Source organism: Apteryx mantelli, chromosome 5 (assembly GCF_036417845.1).
Source record: "Apteryx mantelli isolate bAptMan1 chromosome 5, bAptMan1.hap1, whole genome shotgun sequence".
In the NCBI taxonomy this organism is placed as follows: domain Eukaryota; kingdom Metazoa; phylum Chordata; class Aves; order Apterygiformes; family Apterygidae; genus Apteryx; species Apteryx mantelli.
Genome location: NC_089982.1, coordinates 35,192,398 through 35,210,852, shown reverse-complemented (window position 1 = coordinate 35,210,852; position 18,455 = coordinate 35,192,398). Strand labels below are relative to the sequence as shown.

At 37.4% G+C, this 18,455-nt stretch overlaps 1 protein-coding gene across 6 annotated transcripts in view; it reads left to right on the top strand.

Annotated features, from left to right (window-relative positions):
- The window catches only part of SLC10A7 (solute carrier family 10 member 7), a 156,217-nt gene that overhangs the window by 101,290 nt on the left and 36,472 nt on the right, over nt 1–18,455 (top strand). For all 6 annotated transcript variants that reach the window (XR_010884378.1, XM_067297790.1, XM_067297791.1 and 3 more), the window contains one exon: nt 13,356–13,439. Coding sequence is in view for 5 of the 6 variants with exons in the window: in XM_067297790.1 (XP_067153891.1) it covers nt 13,356–13,439 (84 nt within the window). In the remaining variant the exon portion in view is untranslated. The remainder of the gene's footprint in view (nt 1–13,355; nt 13,440–18,455) is intronic.

Genomic DNA, 18,455 nt, shown 5'->3' with positions numbered 1-18,455 from the left:
ATTGGAAAGAGGAAGACAAATTACTGGAGCCCCTGAGCACCACTAATAAGATGTTGGTTCATTCTTGTTAGATCAAGACTTTCTCGGTTTTTAGTTTTCAGTCAGGGCCTTAGTTCCTTACAGGTCATGGGTGAAGACAAAGTTTTAGCTTCGTGTTTTGTAGTGGTAGTGGATATTAGTCAGTATATGATGAAGAGACTTTAACAGACAGGTAATGATTCTTTTAGTGTGTCCCATGTCAGTTAGCAAGGGTTGAGGCTTGTGGAGAATTTGCTGGCGAATATGGTGCAAGTTACTGAGGACTGCAGCTTTGTGAAGAGCAGGGAAATAGGCTGAGACACTTTTAGGGTTTCAGGAGAAGCAGCTTATATACTATATATAGGTGTGTGTGTGTATGTAAAATGCATATATAACAGTGTATACTATACTGGGATATGTAGTACTGTGAGAGTGCGTGTAACAATGTCAACTGCTGTTTCACTCAGTAAAACTGCCTGGGAAGATTTTTATTTTACTGTATTTTTATTTTATTCTAACAAATTATAGTTCAACTGATGCAGCTATAGTTATGCAAAAACTGCTTTGACCATATCATATATACCAATATACACCAACAGAGCTTTCCTGATATAGCTGGGACCATAGATTCTCTGTAGGTTTAAAAAGATACCTGTTCAAGAAAAATGGCTGTTTTGCTTTTCTTACACTGAAGAAATTGATTCCAGATGGTCTGCCTCGGTATTTTCTTCTCTTCTTCTTTCCTGTATGGAATATGTTTCTTCCAGAGACCTATACTTTGCTTCTGGGTGCCTGAAACTTCAGCTCTTTTACTCTTGCTCACTGGCAACTTTCATCCTGCTTTACATCACTGAGTTATGATGCTCTATTTAGCTAACCCTATGAAAGGGCTATTTTTTGTCAAAAATTTTTTTGTTTATTTGCTTTTGCAGACAGATAACGAAGTATTCTGTCCCATAAATAGCAGTTTTCATTCTTGCAGAGGTGGTAATTTTTTTTGTGTGTGTGCAAGAAGAATAGTGAGGCAAAAAGTAGACCTCTGGTCTTCCTACTGGACCTGGAGACACTTGTATAATAAGTGGAGCCGCTTCAAAATGCATAGCATTTGTTCTGCTGTCTGTGGCATGACTCTGAGCTGTTCTTCTTAAAGTAAATATGCAGGTGAATTATTTTTTTATCTGAATGATAAACAATTAAACTAGTCTGTGTGGGAGAAAAGTTACAAAAGCTGCAGCTTCTGTCTTTGTCACAAAACCCAAAATTTGAGGACTCTTCTTGAGGTATACAAACGTTTAAAAGTCCTTGATATCTTTGCTGAGAACTTGACATGTGAGGAGCAGCCTTTCTGGTCAGACCAACAGTCTATCTTGCCAACATAAGGTCTGTGTTCTCTGAAGGTTCATTTTACCTGTGGCAGATACTTGGGGTAGCAAGCTAAATGCACTTGTCGCGCTGTACCCTCCTCATGTTCTGGCAATCGGTGGCTTGGACTTCCTGAGCTTGGAGGATGCAACTGTGTCTTCAGGTTTAGTAGCCCGCAGTGGACCTTTTCCCATGAACATGATTAATTTTCCTTTGAGGTTTCCTTGTTACATCTGGCCTCCACAACATGTAGTGGTATTGAGCACACAGTTCACACACTTCTTTTTGTTTGTTTTAAACTTGCTGCTTGATCATTTCATGTGGTACCGCCTAGTTACTGTGGAATGAGAAACACTGGTGATTTCCGGTTTCCTGCTTCTGTACCATTCGTTAGTTAGTTATCCAAACTCGTTTTACTGCTTAATTAATATAGGGTGGAATTTTCACGTTTCAGGATAAAAAAACTCCCATTTACCTCAACAGTATCTGAGTTGGGTTTCTGAATACTTTGAAGTCAATGCCTTTAGTAAATTTTTTTTCATGAATTTGGTACTTGCTAGCATTAACTCTTCCACAGTCACACTGCAATAATCAGAATGCTGGACTGTATTAGTGATGCTATTGGTGACGCTCCTTATATACAGTGCATAAAATACTCCTAGTGTTGCGAGAATATAATAAATTGTTGTCCATTAGCTTGTTCTTAGTCTTTTTGTATAGCTTAGTCTGGGGCAGTGGTTGTGGTTTAAATTTTGCCCCATATGCACCAGACAATATAATGTCCCAAACTGCCTTTGCTGTTTGTAAATGTCTGGTAATGTAAATATGAGTTGTCTAAACAAAGATGATAAAGACATGTTGAAGCTTATAATAAATTATACATTTAATGCAAATAATTTATTATGTTAAATGAATGGTGTTAAATGTATGATTGTCAATTACATTTCTGAAAAGTATATTTCTACTGTGAAACTTTTGATATAAAGCTTACCATAAAAAACATTCTGAGAGGTAATGATTGACTTAATGAAACCTTAGATATTGTGCACTTAATCACCGGGCTGCATCCTTGTGAGAACACTTACTTAGACTTTAAAGAATAGCAGCATTCACTGTAGGTATCTGATTAACATTTTACCCAATTAGAAGCTATTGAATCTTGGCTTCCAGGTGCATTAATCTGCAATATCATCATCCTCGTGTTAACCCTTATTACTAACAGTCAGTATGTTGTGTTCCCAGCAATGGTGTTATAAATGGGCAATGTACCATAAACTATGTATAATTGATTAGGGTTCACGTATATGATAAGCAGAAGTGCTGCAACGTAAAGTACTGTAAGGTTCGTCAGCTGTAAGTTAGCATGGTGTTACGCTGTTTGCATTTCTTTGCAACAGTCAACAATGTTTCTTTAATGATAATAGTCTGTGAACCACAGCATTCAGAGAAGGACGCTGTCTGTCTTCCTCTTGTCAGGTCAGATACTTAGCTGAAACCAGTGATAACAGACTAATCATGAAGATTTTTAAAGCAGAGGACTAAATCTTTTGTTTCATTTTCTCAAAAACATTTGGGGGAAAAAAAGACTCAAATAACTAGAAATTGCAGTGTAGAAGAAATTTTGTTTTTGGAAATATTTATATTGATATTGGTAAATAATGGTTACCAATAGTGTAAGTAATGTTTGAGGAATTTAGTTATTTGGGCATGAAACAGTACTGTGCATCTTCAGTTATCATATGACTTGTTCTCTATGTTCAGTTTAGTTATTTCCTTTTGTAATTTTAATAACATTTCCCCTTTATTAATAACCTTTCATTAAAAAAAGTTTGTTCAGTGCCTTGCAAGCTTTACAGTCCAGTGGTTTAAACCATTGCCTGTACTGGCACCTCTTTTTGGCAAATTTTAAGAGCCCACTATTGCTGAACAAGGTTACCGTGGGAGGTGATAAAGAATTCATCAAACTAACAGAGAGAGCTGAGGTAAGAGAAACCGACCCAAATCTGACACCTCTGCTTTCAGTAGACAACACTGTATTTCTTGACCTAATGCAACTGACTTTCAGAGTAACCTCCTAATGAATACAGGCAAAAGAGGCTCAAGCCCACCCTAATGTGTGCCTGGCTACCTCTTATCCACTTGCAGGTATTTGTTTAGGATTTGAATTCAAAAGTATGTTGCACCTGGGCACATTTACATTACTAAAAGACAGTTAAACAAAAGATGCCATCATGCTGTGACAATAATAGTGCTGTGATGTCTTTAATAACCTCGAGATGTCAGCACCTTTTTTAAAATCTCTCGTTTGAAAGACAGAAGTTCAGGAACACTGTGCTCTGCAACAGTTTTAACTATATCATCTTGCATGTGTCTCCTGAGATTGTAACTTCAGGCATGAAAAACAGAAATATGTACAAATGCAGGTTTATTGTCATTCAGGGCTTTCATGTGCCTTTTGTATTGCCCCAGGATGGAGAGCAGCCTAGAGCCTCAGCGAGGTCACATCTCTTGGATTTGCCCTGGAAGCAGAGTGAGCATAGGTATTGTACCACTGCATAAGAGTATGCAGGGTGACCTTTCGTATGTGAAAGTGCTTCTATCCCTTTCCAGCCCCATTGGCGAGTTGCCTTCTCTATCCTTGAACTGAGCTGAGCGCATGGATTGGCAATTGTATCAAACCACACAAGTGTATGATTTCACTGGTTGTGTTTCATATCAAAATATGAGAAGTCATCTGCATGTTTACCAGAGCCAAATGTGATACTGCAGTTTTCATGGCACAGTATCCCAGCTCTGCCATCTTCTTGATAGTACTACTACTATTGAGATTCGATGGCTGACGGATGTGGTCTCTTCAGTTGCTGGAAGCGCAGTCAGTTAGCTCTCAAAGCAGCAAACTCAAGGTGCGTGAATCCACGTATCTGTATTGAAAGCCATCAAAGAAAATGCTAGAAATAAGTATGTGTTTTACATTTTTATTTACTTTACATACTTCAGAAGTGTGCCTGCAAACAAGTTAACATGGAATGGTAAAGAGCCGATGCAAAATTCTTTTGTATTTTAAAAAACACACTTGGCAAAAAATTCCGTGTAACTGTCACACATTGCTTCCATGTTTGCTGTTCTACCAAAGATGATTACCATGACATATATGTCAAAACGGAAGCTTCCTAATGCTTTATCAGCTTGCTCCTTTTCTTGATTTATTCAGTGGTGGGTTTTTTCTCTGGTGCCCCCTCAAGTTTCTGAATTTTATAGCAGATGTTTTGATGATGGCATTGTAAATAGTGATGTCATAAGTACTAGAAAGTGGTATTGCTGAAAGAATTCAGGAGTAGTCAAGTGAAGGCAATTCTGTGCAAGTATCTCAGAGAAAACAAAATAACTGATGAATAAGGACATGAATGAAACTAGATGTTGACAGAAATATTGAAGTTACATTTTTTCTTGTTTTCACAGTCTTTAAATTAAAACATTGGGTTTCAAAATCGTGATTTTCTCAGGTTTTTGCTAAGTCTTCTCCAATACCATGCTTTATTTCAGATAAATATTTTTATTAAAAGGTGCAGTCAAGACTTTTTTTAAAAAAACAAGATTTCTGCACACACTGTTTTGCTTTTCCTCTCAAGCTCTCTGTAGATGAGTGTTGATACCAGTCAGCTGAGAAATGAATTGTTAAATATGCAAATGTTTTAATAGCTGGAAAGCCTTGGAAGTTGATAAGGAAGTTGCAGCTAATGGATTTCACTACTGTGTGACAAAAGGCTGATTACAGAGAGTGTGTGTGTATGGGGGGGGGGGGAATGGACAGCGTAGTGCATTAGCTGTTAACAGATCAGCTCATTCATGTGAAAGTTTTAAAGTGCATCATCATTTCTACCTGGTTATTTACCTCACCATTTCCTTTCTCTTTAATCATTAGGAAGAAAAAAAATACGGTGAATCTGATCCAAACCCGTTACAATTGACAAGAACTTTTCAACCACTGTTGTGAAATTTTGGTTTAAACATTTTATGCCTTTGTCAAATTAACCTTTTATGGCTTTGTTATATAAAATTGCATACAAATTACACTCGGAGAATAATAGATGTCCCCACTTCCTGAAACACATACAAATTATTGTAAATTTGCCTAAGCAGAAGGTTCCAAAATATGTAACATTTCTGTGGAGGACCTTCTTTTCTACTTGATTTTGCTCCTGAAATTTTACAACTCTACATTGTTAGGGGAGTCTTCTAAAGATGCATCTTACTTCTACTCAGCAGAAACTAAATGTATGTCTTAATAGGATGCACAGAGCTGGGAGACTGGGAGGAACAGGTCCTGAATCATCTAGTCCTCCTCTTTTCCATGCTGTGCAATCCATTTCGAAACTGAATGTGCTTCCAGTGTCTAAAGATTTTTACCCCCACTTCCCCCTGCAATGCTAGAAACTTGTTTCTCTGATGATTAGAAACCTTCTGATTTCCAGCTGATCAGTATTTACCCATCTGCCTTTTTTTGCCAGTGTTATCATACAGCTGAACAGCATGTCTTCTCTGGAGTCTATCTCCTGACTCATACATAGTGTACAGTCCTATCCCTTCTCCAAGACATCATTCAGTTAGGTTAAATAAACCATGCATTTCTAATCTTTGCTCATAAAACAGACTGTTCATTCTCAGGTGTTTTCTGCACCTGTCCCAGGTTTAAATCTTTCTTCAACTCAGATAATCAGAATTGTGCACAGTAGCACGGTACTCTTCATAAGAGCTTATCCAGTCTTGTACAGTGTCACCAATATCTCCTATCTTGATTGCTTTATTCCTTCTGGAATGTCACAGCTGCCTTTTTCATGGTTGCCTAATATTCATGGTTCTTAATTATCCTGTGGTTTACTGATTTATTTGTTTTCAATTAGTCACTCCAAGTTCCTAGAAGAGTTTTGGGATACTAGTTCTTAAGTCTCAGCTCTCCAAAGGAATTAATCATGCAACTCCCATTTAGGTGCCTTTGGGTTGTACATTTGATACTGTGTACGTTTGATACTTGTACTTTTGACTAGCCCTCGAGATCATTGTCCTGTGGTAAAGTGGAATACTAGCTCCAGCATAGTTCAGATTTAAAATACCTATGGATATTTTTATAGCTCTATGAAATGCTTTAAAATGGCAAGTATGTTTCAGTTGGCTTGGATTTTAATGTCATAGAGGAACCCAGAATGGGATTAGGAATCTGTGATCACTTCAACAAGAGAATCCCAAAATACACCGTCTCCTTGCCCAACCCAGAAAAAAGGATTTTTAAAGTTGACAGATTCTGTCAGCTTTTCTTCTTCCACAAATCTGATTATGAAACTTCATTTTTGGGGAAACAGAAATGGAGGGTATATGCAGACAGCTAACTTTTTTTTAATATGTTTGTGCCAAATCAATTTCCATGGCCACAGAAGCATACAAAATATGCAGGAGTTGGCAAAATATACCATAAGACCAGAACATCTCTTTGCTTTTCTCTAACAGAACTAGAGACATGTCTGCCTTTACTTTTTAGAAATAGCAATAAAAGACCTTTTTGTTAAAACATACTATTGTCAAACCGTTGAACATCTCTGTTGTACCTTTAGCTCCTTTCTCTGAGACATGAGACAGCTTATGGTTTTTGATAGGCAGAATTAAAAGCTTTATTTTAAAATACATTATTTCTGATACCTCTGATTCTGCCGGTGCTAGGAAATTGAGGCCCATTTGTTTCTGAATGCCAAACTCTATTTTTCTTGCTCTTTTAAGCAGTTTTTAGAACTGCAATTTTGCTGATTTGCACAGGATTGAGTTTAACATTTGTAGTGAGAAACTGGCTAAGCTTTGGGAAAGTTGAGAAGCAGGAGATGTTGAAGGCAATGATGGTTATTAATGGATTGATTTGATTGCCCCTTTCTGAAGCTTTGTTTAGGTCCCCATTGCCAAACAAGGAAGGATTCTTAGTTTAATGAGCGGCCTGCGTCTAAAGACTTGATTGCAGCAATCAATCCAGCAGGTATGAACTAATCTTTAGTGCTTAGCAAAACTTAAAGACTGGTGACCACAGTTTTCTCTGCCTTTGAAGGCCAGCCCTCAGTGGCTTTGTGAAGTGAGAATAAAGGACTATAAATAACCTTCCAAACCTATCAGTCTCTATCAAGGCTACCTCCTCAAGGAAAAATAACAATACAGTAGCAGAAAACTATACTACTATCTCCCTTTTGCCACCTAGTCTCTCATCCTTTGTGCTTTTCTTTCCTTCCTTTTTTATTTCCTTGTTCTCTTACTAGAAGCTCCATCCTCAGGGATGTGCCTCCCCTTCCCTTTCCACTCCCTCTGTCAGCACCTGTTAGAGGCAGGCGGTTCCAGGACCAGTGACTCTTGATCAACCTCTGGGACATAACCTCTTTTTCATGGTTTCTATTCCTTGCTTATAGAGATATCTAAACGCTCTGCCTGTGAATGCCTTTAAAGCAGTGGAATAGGAAGAAACATCCTAGTGACCTGCTAGCTCTCTTCAGACTGTCATGAAATGTTATGCAGGAATGACTGTTTCATCTCTCTTGACCTCCATCTACACTTCCTGCGATCAGAATAAATTAAAGACCTAAGGCCAGACAAGCTGGTATTCCCAAGAAGAAAAATGATGATTGTTTTGCTTTTTTTTTTTTCTTGGCAGTTGGTTAATAGAGAGTTTACATTGCTGTGTTCTTACTGAAACATCTTCAGATATTTTTCATAGAAATCTGCACTGGAGACAGGGAAAGACAGCAAGAGTCTTTATTAGACCTGCTTTTTTTTGTGTGTGTGTGTGTGTGAGAGGGGTGATTTATACTTTTCTACCAGAGGTTTTTTTTTTTGCATGCTTGATCAGATCAAAGGAACTCCTTTGCTTATACTTGGACCTCCAAGCTCTACCTCCGATCTGAAATCTAGAGAAGGGCAATGCCAAACTCTTAGGTGCTGTCAGCCCCGTTCCTGCAGTGTAGTGCAAGACACTTCCTACTTCTCAGAGCCTGAACATTGTTACTGTAATTATATTGTACTAATTGCAAAGCATTCCCATTTGTCAAGTACCTGAGTTATTTAATAGGGAAATTTGTGTACTTTTTCTACTGAAATGTAACATACCACAATGACTGGGTAATGTAACATACCATGACGACAAGATAAGGGTAGTGGAAGGAGTCACTTCCCTTCTGTGATGGGACTGTCACCCCAGCAGGACATAAGGGGATGAGAGTGTGGGCTGGTCCAGGTGGGCCCTTCGGCAGCAGAATCTGGGCTGGATGAGTAACACAAAGCAATAGGAAGCAGGTAAGCAGTGACCATAAAATGCTGAAGACAAAATTTAAAAAGACAGGTATCAGAGAGGCCTGACCTGAAGGTGAAAAAGAAAAGCTTAAATTAGAGATCTCATGTAAGAGAACAGCCGGTGACCCTCCCACTCAGTTCTGTCCTCTTTTCACCCCCACCTCACTTCCTTATCTCTGCTGAGGCCTGGCTGTGCTTAACAAATGGCAAGGCTGAAGTTGACTAATGATGTATTAGGGTGCAAAGACACAGTCTGATGGAACTTGTTAATTATAAGAAAATGCTGGAAGAGTAAGGCCCCAAAGGACAGCTGCCTCTGAAGTGGACTCAATATAGGCAACACATGTGGCATTGGATTATAATTTGGTATGACTGGTAGGAGGCGTGTTTATTCTGAATCAGTGGCAGTTGCAGATATGGGAACATCTTTGGGGAAGAAACCCCCGCTTTGATACCTACCGAGTCAGTCAGAACGATGAGAATGGAGCATCTGTCTTGTGGAGGCAGTCTAGGAGTGGAAGTGGAATTGTGTTATTTTTATGCAAGGAAGATATTTTTTCTACCATGACCAGTTAAACACACCCCATCCATTAAGAATAGGCCAGTGTTTTCACCACAAACTTATAAACAAACCCACTAAATAATTTGTCAGGTGTTTTCAAAACAGTCTCTTGAGAAGAGAGGTCTAGAATTATTGTAGCAAGAATGCTGCAGGTCAAGTTTAAAGTACTGCATGGTGACTGAGCTGTTTGGAAAGATTTGCCTGGAATTCACTTTCATTACAGCCATATCCGGGAAACACTTGCAGAAGATGCAGTTCTTGCTCATGTGAGTTGTCCGACTGACATAACTGGGATTATTTAAGTGAAAAGTGCCTGTTCCTTTTCATAAGAAAGAGTTTTCATGGCCTTTGTTTGAATTTAGTTAGTGTGATAAGCCTGCTCCTATCCAGAATAGTGCATACCAGTCACATTTATACCAAGTTTTTTAAAAAAAAAGTTCTAAAATAAACCTAAACAAGTACTTTTTCAGAACACTGGAATGAAAATTTATGTTTTTTCCATTAAATATTGCATTTTTATCTTCCATAAGATATTCCAGTCAGATTTTTTTTTTTTTTTTTACAGCTGTAAATAAGCAGTTTGATTCTGTGAGGTTTCTACACCTGTTCTTACAATTTTTTCTTCAGTTCTTGTTTCCCTGTGAAGAAAGGTTCATTTCTGGGCATGGAGATTGTTATAACAAGGAGGACAGCCAAATACAGTCAGATATTTTATCATAATGCTGTATTATTTTGGTATGATGCCAAAGATGTAGGGGTTTTTTTTAATCATTTCATGACAGCAAATGGGGCACACAACTTAGCTTGATCTAACTAAAACCTGAGCAAAATCCTAGTTATTCATTCAGACAGAATATTTGCATTTGCAAACATGTTTAAAGGCTTGATTAATGTTTTATTGAACATTTTTTGTTTCCTCTGTTCCTAAATTCTCACTGCTCTTTCGAACTCATGCCTAAGTGTGGTGTAGCAGAATATTAGGGCCTTGTGAGGACCCAAGAAAGAAGCTAGCTCCACTCTGTTGTGCAGAAGATAATGGAGCTGCTAGAGACTGACAGAAGAATAAGATTCTCAACTGTTCAGCTAAAACAGGATCAAAAATAGCATGATAATAGGATTATCCAGAAGAGGAGTCATATTAAGAGCAGCAAAACTTCTCAGAAACCTTTTCTTAGAGGATGAGAGTTTTTTTCCCCACAAACCAGAAGTAGCCAAAGAACTCACTTGCTCTGGGCAAAAGCTTGAAAAACCTTAGTCATTTCTTTTAATTGACATTTTGGACTGCTCTGTTCATTTTTGTTTTATTTAAAATGTGGTCTGGTTGGGACAGTTATCCAGAGTGTCTGTAGCAGTCTTTTGGTGGGCCGGAAGACAGTGATATGAGCCTGAATTGATGGGGTGAATTTGGCAAGGTGGCAAATCTTATTCTGATGTGGAAGACTGTTACTTTAAGTAAAATAATTTTACCTCTCTCAGGTAAATTTGTTTGTGATGTGGGTAGGTTTTTTAGCATCCCATGTCTCAGTATCTGTAATTCAGTTTCTATTTTGTGTTTAAAAAGAAAAAAGCTTCATACTCAGTGTTTATGAATCCCTAACAGCTTGAAGATACTACATTTGAAGTAATGTTTTAAAAAAAGTTGTCAAGACTATTGCTGTTTGAATGGCTGCCTTTTTTTTAAGCAATATGTTATATTGTTTAACATCTTTTCATTCTTGAGTTAGAAACTGATTATACATCCACTGAGCATAAAGCTTTAAAATAGTTAGAAAACTCCAGTGGATGTTTTTATAAAAATCCACAAGAACCAGTGCCAAAGTGTCATGGTTTCATGAAGCCATGCAGAGGGTCCTGAAATGTTGACTGTTTGGTTAGATTCACTGCTCTGTGACTCAGTCAGGTTTTAAAGTTTAAAAATCTTCTTTTTCACTTGAAAAAGCTTATTTGAACATGTAGTAAGTAATGCTTTTAACTCCCCAGCATGTAGCCAAAGAAAAAGTTCAAATACAGTTTGAAAAACTATGAACCTTTTAAAATTTCAGAAGCTCATTACAAGAATCAAAACAACAAGGTGGCCATGAGTGGTATGATGGATTGATGCTCCACTTTCTGCAAGGAATCATGGCTCCAGCTCCCTGTTTTCCCTGAGAATGGAATATTTTTGCTGTCTAACTTGATGTGCTCGTGTGGATGATCCAAATCTTCCCCTGGAAGCTTTTACTTCTCCATCTTGCCTCCATGAGAAATTTAAGCTCCTTAATCTTGGTGCTCTCCCTTGCACCCTACTTACAAACCAAAGGTCTGAGAGATGACATCTTCTTCAGCTCACCTCAATCCATCTTCTGTGCCCACATTGTTAAAATTGGAGATGACATGATTGTGTACAAAATGGATGAAATTCTCTCATTTATTAAGTGGCCAAACTGAGTCTTCCCTAATGTTGCCAGTTAAGAAAATACATAGCAATCAGCCATATCTCATTATGTGCTGCAGAAGGGTCTCCCCAGAGACCCTTCTCTTCAGAGAAGGTTGTATGAAAGAAAGTGAAAGAAAGCAAGAACTATGTTAAATAAGAAGAGACTTGGTGTGGTCCCACTCTCTTAAACACTAAGATAGCCAAGCAATATTCAAAGACCCATGATTTCCCTGAGTGTCAGAAGTGAATTTCATTTCACGCTGTTTCCCAGTTCTGATGCCAGTTTCATGCAGTGAGAGCTCAGCTTATGTACAACACAGCCCATTGGCATGTACATCATTTTCCCAAGCAATGCACGTAAAATCTGTAAAAGTGGTATAATTTGCATTGTTTTTTTTATCAGTTGATTTTCTTTGGATAAAGGTTGTAGTCATATAATTCCAAATAAGGTAAAACACTTTAGTATGTAAAATTTCTGTTCTTTCTGTGCTCTGAATTTCTGAAGAATCCTGTTTTTATGCCAAACCTATTTTTATGACCATATGTTGGTTTGCTAGGCAGAATTATAGGATGTGACTAGATTGTATGATCACCTTGTCTGTAATGCCTGCAGGTAGCTTTGAAAGGAAGAAATGTGTCAGAAGTATAATGCAGTGTGAGTGTAATTTATGAGCAAGAAGTATGTGAGAATGTTTTAGGAGATCAGTATCACTTAATTAGATGGAGCTGAAAAAATTCTGAATTCTGTCATCATTTTGTGGATCTTTAAAATGAAGTGCAAAATAAAATCATGTGGATCTGTGAAATCCTCATTGGTATCAGTGTTAGGTCATTTTACCCCTGTTATGAAACAGTTGTCTGTGGAATGGTTTCTCCTCAGAAGCTCTGACAATGCTACTTCACTCTTCATACTATAAAATTTTTCATGTATGTTCTAATACTGTTAAAAAGATGTTAAATGATGTTAAATGAAACTTCTAATGGCCTAGCATAAAGTAAGTCCAATCAGAGTGTAAAAAAATTGTGCATGTTGTCCTACACATTCTGAAGTAGGTTGCAAAAATGCCATTGACTTCATTTGGTTCACCTTTTCTTCATGCATCTTTTAAGAAAATACTTTTAGCATTTAAAATCATAAATATATCTGTAAGAGATCACCTATTTGAAGACAAAGCCTATCACTGTTTAGTTTTCACAATAAAAGAACTGTTAAAAGATGTCTTTTTTAATGTCATTGAAATAAAACACGATTGTCTTTAGTATTAGTTTTATTTGTTTTTTAAATAGTCTGAAAATAACTATAACAGAGTTTTTTTGTTTCTTTGTATAAATGGCAAGGTTAGTTGATCTGACTGCTTACATAGAAGGAGATTCACTCTCTGTCTTTTTTAGACTATGATCCTACAAATGCTTATATGATTTACTTTTCATATGTGTGTAGCAGGGTTTCAATTAAATGAATATTGATATGGCTGTTATCTTAGGTTATAGAATAATCAACCAGAGACTGCTTTACTTTCATTATTATGGAATACCAAATGCATTATTGGGACTTAAAGGTGTGCACACAGCTCCAAGTTTTTACACATAAAATAAAAGGAATATGAATATCTGATATCTGTGCATGAAGTCTGTAGATTCTAAGAAAAAGTTGAATATTAATGATATACTTTTATTTTGTAGCTTGGATCATCCTCCTCTGTGCCTTTTACATCTATATTCTCGCAGCTGTTTATGACTGTTGTAGTTCCTCTTATTATTGGACAGGTATGTCTTTTAAATATACATCCTTATTTAAAAAAATAAGATAAAGAGAGCTATCGTAAAGACAGACTGGCAACATGGTAAACCGCTACATAGGAAACAGCCTCAGGATAGTGGAGTCTAATATCAGAGAAAAGATGCTACAGTGCTCCCTGGAGCCACATTGATCTTTGTTGAGATTGAGCATCTGTCCCTCACTACCGCAAACATACGCTACTGCATATCGAGAAGGGAGTCTGTGAACATAAAGCAGGAAAAATGGCAGCCCAGACTGTGAGAAATTCCAGCCCCATACAAATGAGCTTTGAGAATACTGTATAGTCCTTTTGTCACATGCCCTTTGCCTGGATGATGAAGGAAGTTCTCCGTATGTAGTGTCTACTACTAATTACAGGAACAAAAAAATCCCTACGTTAAAAAAATCCATTAGGGCTAAGCAGTCAGAAGTTTAGAAATGATAAAACTAAGGTTGCTCGAGCCATTTTGCATATACTTTAAAGAAGGGTTTTAATTGCACACTCCCAAACTTTTTTTTCCACAGGACTCCTCCATCATTTGTTACACTGGATTGGAGGGTACTCATGGAATGAGCAGCTGTTCAATATTTCATTTTATCCTCATTGTTCATGCTGAAACACAGGGCCTTATTTTTCATGGCATATGATTGAAATCCTGCACTAAATGCAAAGATACTAATTGCAGTGTAAGATTTTCTGTGACGCTTATCTCTGTAATATGTTTTTTTTCATAGATGTTAATGTCCATTAAGTATTTTTTCTTCCACTTCGTGGTTGGGAAATTGCTATACTAAGATCAAAATTTGAGAAGTGTCCACAGTTCTCGGACACCAAAAGCAAAACACCAGAAGTCTAAGTTTTACATACTTGTAAGCGCTCGTTGTTCTCAGGCATTCAGAATCCACCTCCCATAGACTCTGTTGTACTTCTGAAAGCTCTCTCCTTTTGCAAATGTGGTCACAGATCATTGGCTACTTAGAAGAGAAGACAAAAGGAACTGGTACCATCTGAGAAAGTTGAATTTAACTGTCTTGCATAGCATCAATTGGGAACTTCTTGGCAGAAACATGAGTTGAATCCTTTTCTTCAGGATGGTATTCAGGCATCTGAACCATGCAGTGCCTTTTCCCGTGCTTCCTTCACTGCACATCTTTCAACTTCAGCTGCAAACAGAAGTCCTGTGGAAAATAATATATCCTATGCAGTTGTGATTTATTCCTTGGACAGTGACCTTTCTAACTTTTTAGGTTTAATTTTGCTGTCATTTTATGTAGGGATTTTTAAACATTCAGTCTTATGTTTTTAAAAGAACAGAGAGTAAAAAAAAATCATAAAATACCCTCACATGGAGTCATGCTGATTTCTCTCTCTCACAAACACACTCATGCACGCACGTGCCACTCAGCAATGGCACAGCAGAAATCAGGCAGATTTCTGCTTTTTTGACCAACTGAGCAGCTAGGAACAATAGTTGAAGGTTATCCTCCTGTGAAACCACATTTGAGTGATTATCACTGGGATTTGCAGCTCATTTCTGAAAAGTACCAGTGCTGACTCTAGAATCTACAGTTTAAATCTGGGTTCAGCTGGAACTTGCTGAATTTTGTCAGCCTAAAGCAGGTTTTGGAATGGAAAACATGATTAAAATGTAGACAAATGAAAGTGGAGCCTATAATGGAATGCATAGGGCAATATTAAGAATATCTGTCATTGTCTGTGCTATGTAGAACAGTAAATCAGTCTTGTATCAAACTGTAACGGTAAATTTCAAAATTGACACGTGCTGTAACTTACCGAAGTCCTAGTGAAGTTTTTTTCTTATATGATCAAAAAGAACCATTAAGGTCTAATAGGAAGATGAGTGTGATAAGCACAACAGTAGCCACCAGCATCAGTACCTACATGACCTGGATATAACCTTATCACTTGAAAAAGGAACGTACCAATCGCTGTGCCTCTGAAGTCTGTTGGATTGCTCACGTCTTGAGTTAAATGCCTAAGAACCTCCTAGGACCGTGAGGATTTGCTGATGAATATTCCTGTGTATTTCATTCTTATCAACATTAAATTATGTCTCTGTGAAACATAGAACAAGCAAAATTACTTGAATCCTCTAGTCCTGAAAGGTCCAAAACCTGGAAGTTGTTGCCTTAGTTGGGAATTTCTAGGAAACAAATAGGACAACAGCAGATCTAGGCAGAATGAAATAACTTACCATGCTAGACAGAGTATCAGCAAGCTGTACTGCAGTCTAATGGGAGTCTGAAGATGATGGTACATTGCGAGACAAAGCCATTGCAAAATTTCAAGAGTAGTTACATCTATATGTATAATGGCCTCTTACTTTGGAAAGACATGTTACAAGAAATTGCTACCTGAGATGACTGGTGGTGGTGGGGTTTTGGCAGCACCATATAATAAGGCTAAGTAATATGAATTGTGCAGTAAGCATATGAAATAAGTGCTCTGAGTGATCATAAGTTCAAAATCAGAATTGTGATAAGACTTAACAGAGAACAGATGTGATTTAGGAGCTCTGATAAAGACTGAAAGAAGAAAAACAGAATCTTACAGCTTGTGTAGCTCAATCACTTATTTAAGACTTATTTAAGAGTTTGTTTGATTTTTATAAACACAATTCAACAACAAACAGAAGGCTGACTCTCCTTTAAAAGTGTTTGAAGCAGTATCTAGAAATGAAACACCAACAGAAATAACCCACATTCCTTTAAGTGTAAAGGCTTTGTTTCTAAAGATACTGCACTTGAGATCTATTCAGAAGATATGGAAGAAAGGAAATGTTAAGGATAGCTACAGATTAGTCAACACTGATTGTCTTGATTAGATAGAACTGTACAAAAATAAACCAACCTGTTTCTAATTCAGGTAAGAATCGAAACCATTTTTGAAGGTGGGTATCCAAGACTAACCTGCGGTAATCAGGAGAAAACAATATGCAAGAAAAGTACTGACACCAAGTGGTATAGTCATATGTCTGATTTCCCTTCATCCAGAAGTGGCATGGATCTGTTTTAAATTAAATGCGAAGTTTTGCATCTCATTTGTAGACCTCTACTCACTCACTATTGAACTGTTGCACAACATGCTGTGTAACAATGTAATAATACTTGGTAAATCACAAGTTGCTCACTCTGGGATTCCAGATGCATTAAGAGATAATGGCCCACCATTCATGAATGACAGTTTCAGCAATTACCTCTAATTTATCATTTCACGCCCACAGTGTCAATTCCTTACCATGCACAGTCATACTGTTCAGCAGAAAAGTCAGTGCAAGAATGCCTGCTAGAGTTACCTAGTAGCAAAGAACTTGATTTGAAAAAAAGCAAGCCTGGGACCTGCCTACTTGGAGGATTATTTCTCTTCAGCCATCCTAACTCAGCTGTTATCAACAGAGGCTTTAAGCTTGATCTGCATCAGTGTAAAACAGAGGAGGTTGCTTAAAAGAAGCATTCTCTGAGGGGGATTTTTTCTTTTAAAAAAATCTCACCTCTGGGAAAATCTGTATTGCCTAAATGCCCGTTTTCTGGGAAGGCTGCAAAGCTGGCTGTTTGCACAGCCCCTGGGATATGAGTGAAGCAGATAAGAAGGTGCTTTTAGATCTGTCTTGGGTTTTTTTTGTTTGTATGTTTTATGGCAAAATATGTCAAGAATTTTGGTTACTTGGCTGACTTGTCAGATTTTTAAATGGTGGGTCGGAGAAAAAGTGGCAATAGTGTAATTGATGCTTATTTTCTACTGTTTCTCAAACAATTTTTCAGTGTGTTGCCAGGCTGCCATTGACTGGAATCACTTTTTCTAGCTTTTCTAGCCACTGGCAATGAAATGCATAAGGGGCTGCAGGTACAGCCTCTGCTCAGGTGCTGACTGTCATTTGTCAGTTAAAGAACTGCTAAAGGAGCTGGCTTGAGAAGAAGAAGATACTATGTGATCAGAAAGCCACTGAGGCTTACAGATAGCAGTTAGTGACAGATGGTCTTTGACAAGGAGAATTATTCTGTTCTTTGTCAGAGATGTTTGGGTTGTCTGCAGTGGCCTGCATCCTCTGTGTCTACAGATGTATTTTGCTAATTGACAATCTGATGTTGGTCAAATGAATATTGATAGTATAATATTGCATTTGTATTTACAGAGTAAAAAGTAAGACCTCTCTGACAAGAGGTTTTGAAAAGAGATATGAGCTATAATGTTCTATAAAGGTTTCATGTTCTTGTAAGCCTTGAAGATCTGTAGTGTTCAAGAACTTATCTGTGCACCACTCTGGTATACCTATAAAGGGAACTTGAGAATACCTGTTATACAGATAAACATGGTAGTAGATATTTCATGGAAAAAATACTATTTTTGAATTTTCTGTGGGAGCTTGAAGTCCTGATTATTATTTTTTTCTGTGTAGCACAGAGTTCTGTAAAGTCTGATGGAAGGGATGAAAAATGCTCTTCCTCAGCTATCACAGTTATGCTAAAATATTTTTACTTTGTTTATAGGTGTTGATAATACTTTTTGCTGGCTAAAATTAAGGTTTCAAGAAATGTCTAAGCATTTTCTTCATGACCAGTTCTGAGAGTTTGGTTCAAGACTGTTGTTTGTTTGTTTATTTTTTCTTCTGAAGGTGACAAATAACAGAAGCAGTGAAAAACACTGCAATATTTCCTTTCTCCTTTTTGCGGACTTTCTCCTTTCTCTACACCTAAGTGCTTATGACAGACTTTTATTTTATGATTTATATTAAAGAGCGATTTATGATTAAATGTTAATGAAATAGAATTTTCACTGTGCTTTCATTATATTCTACTAGTTTGAACATTTTTCAAAGCAGCACACCAAAACCCACTGTTTTCTATGAATAAATAATAAAAAGCTTGTCTGTACATTATCATTCATGCATTCTCTAGTTGCCCCACTGGTAATTTGTCTGCCAGCATAAAGTGGGCACTTCATATTGAACAGACCTTAACTAAAGCTAAAATTAATGTTACGA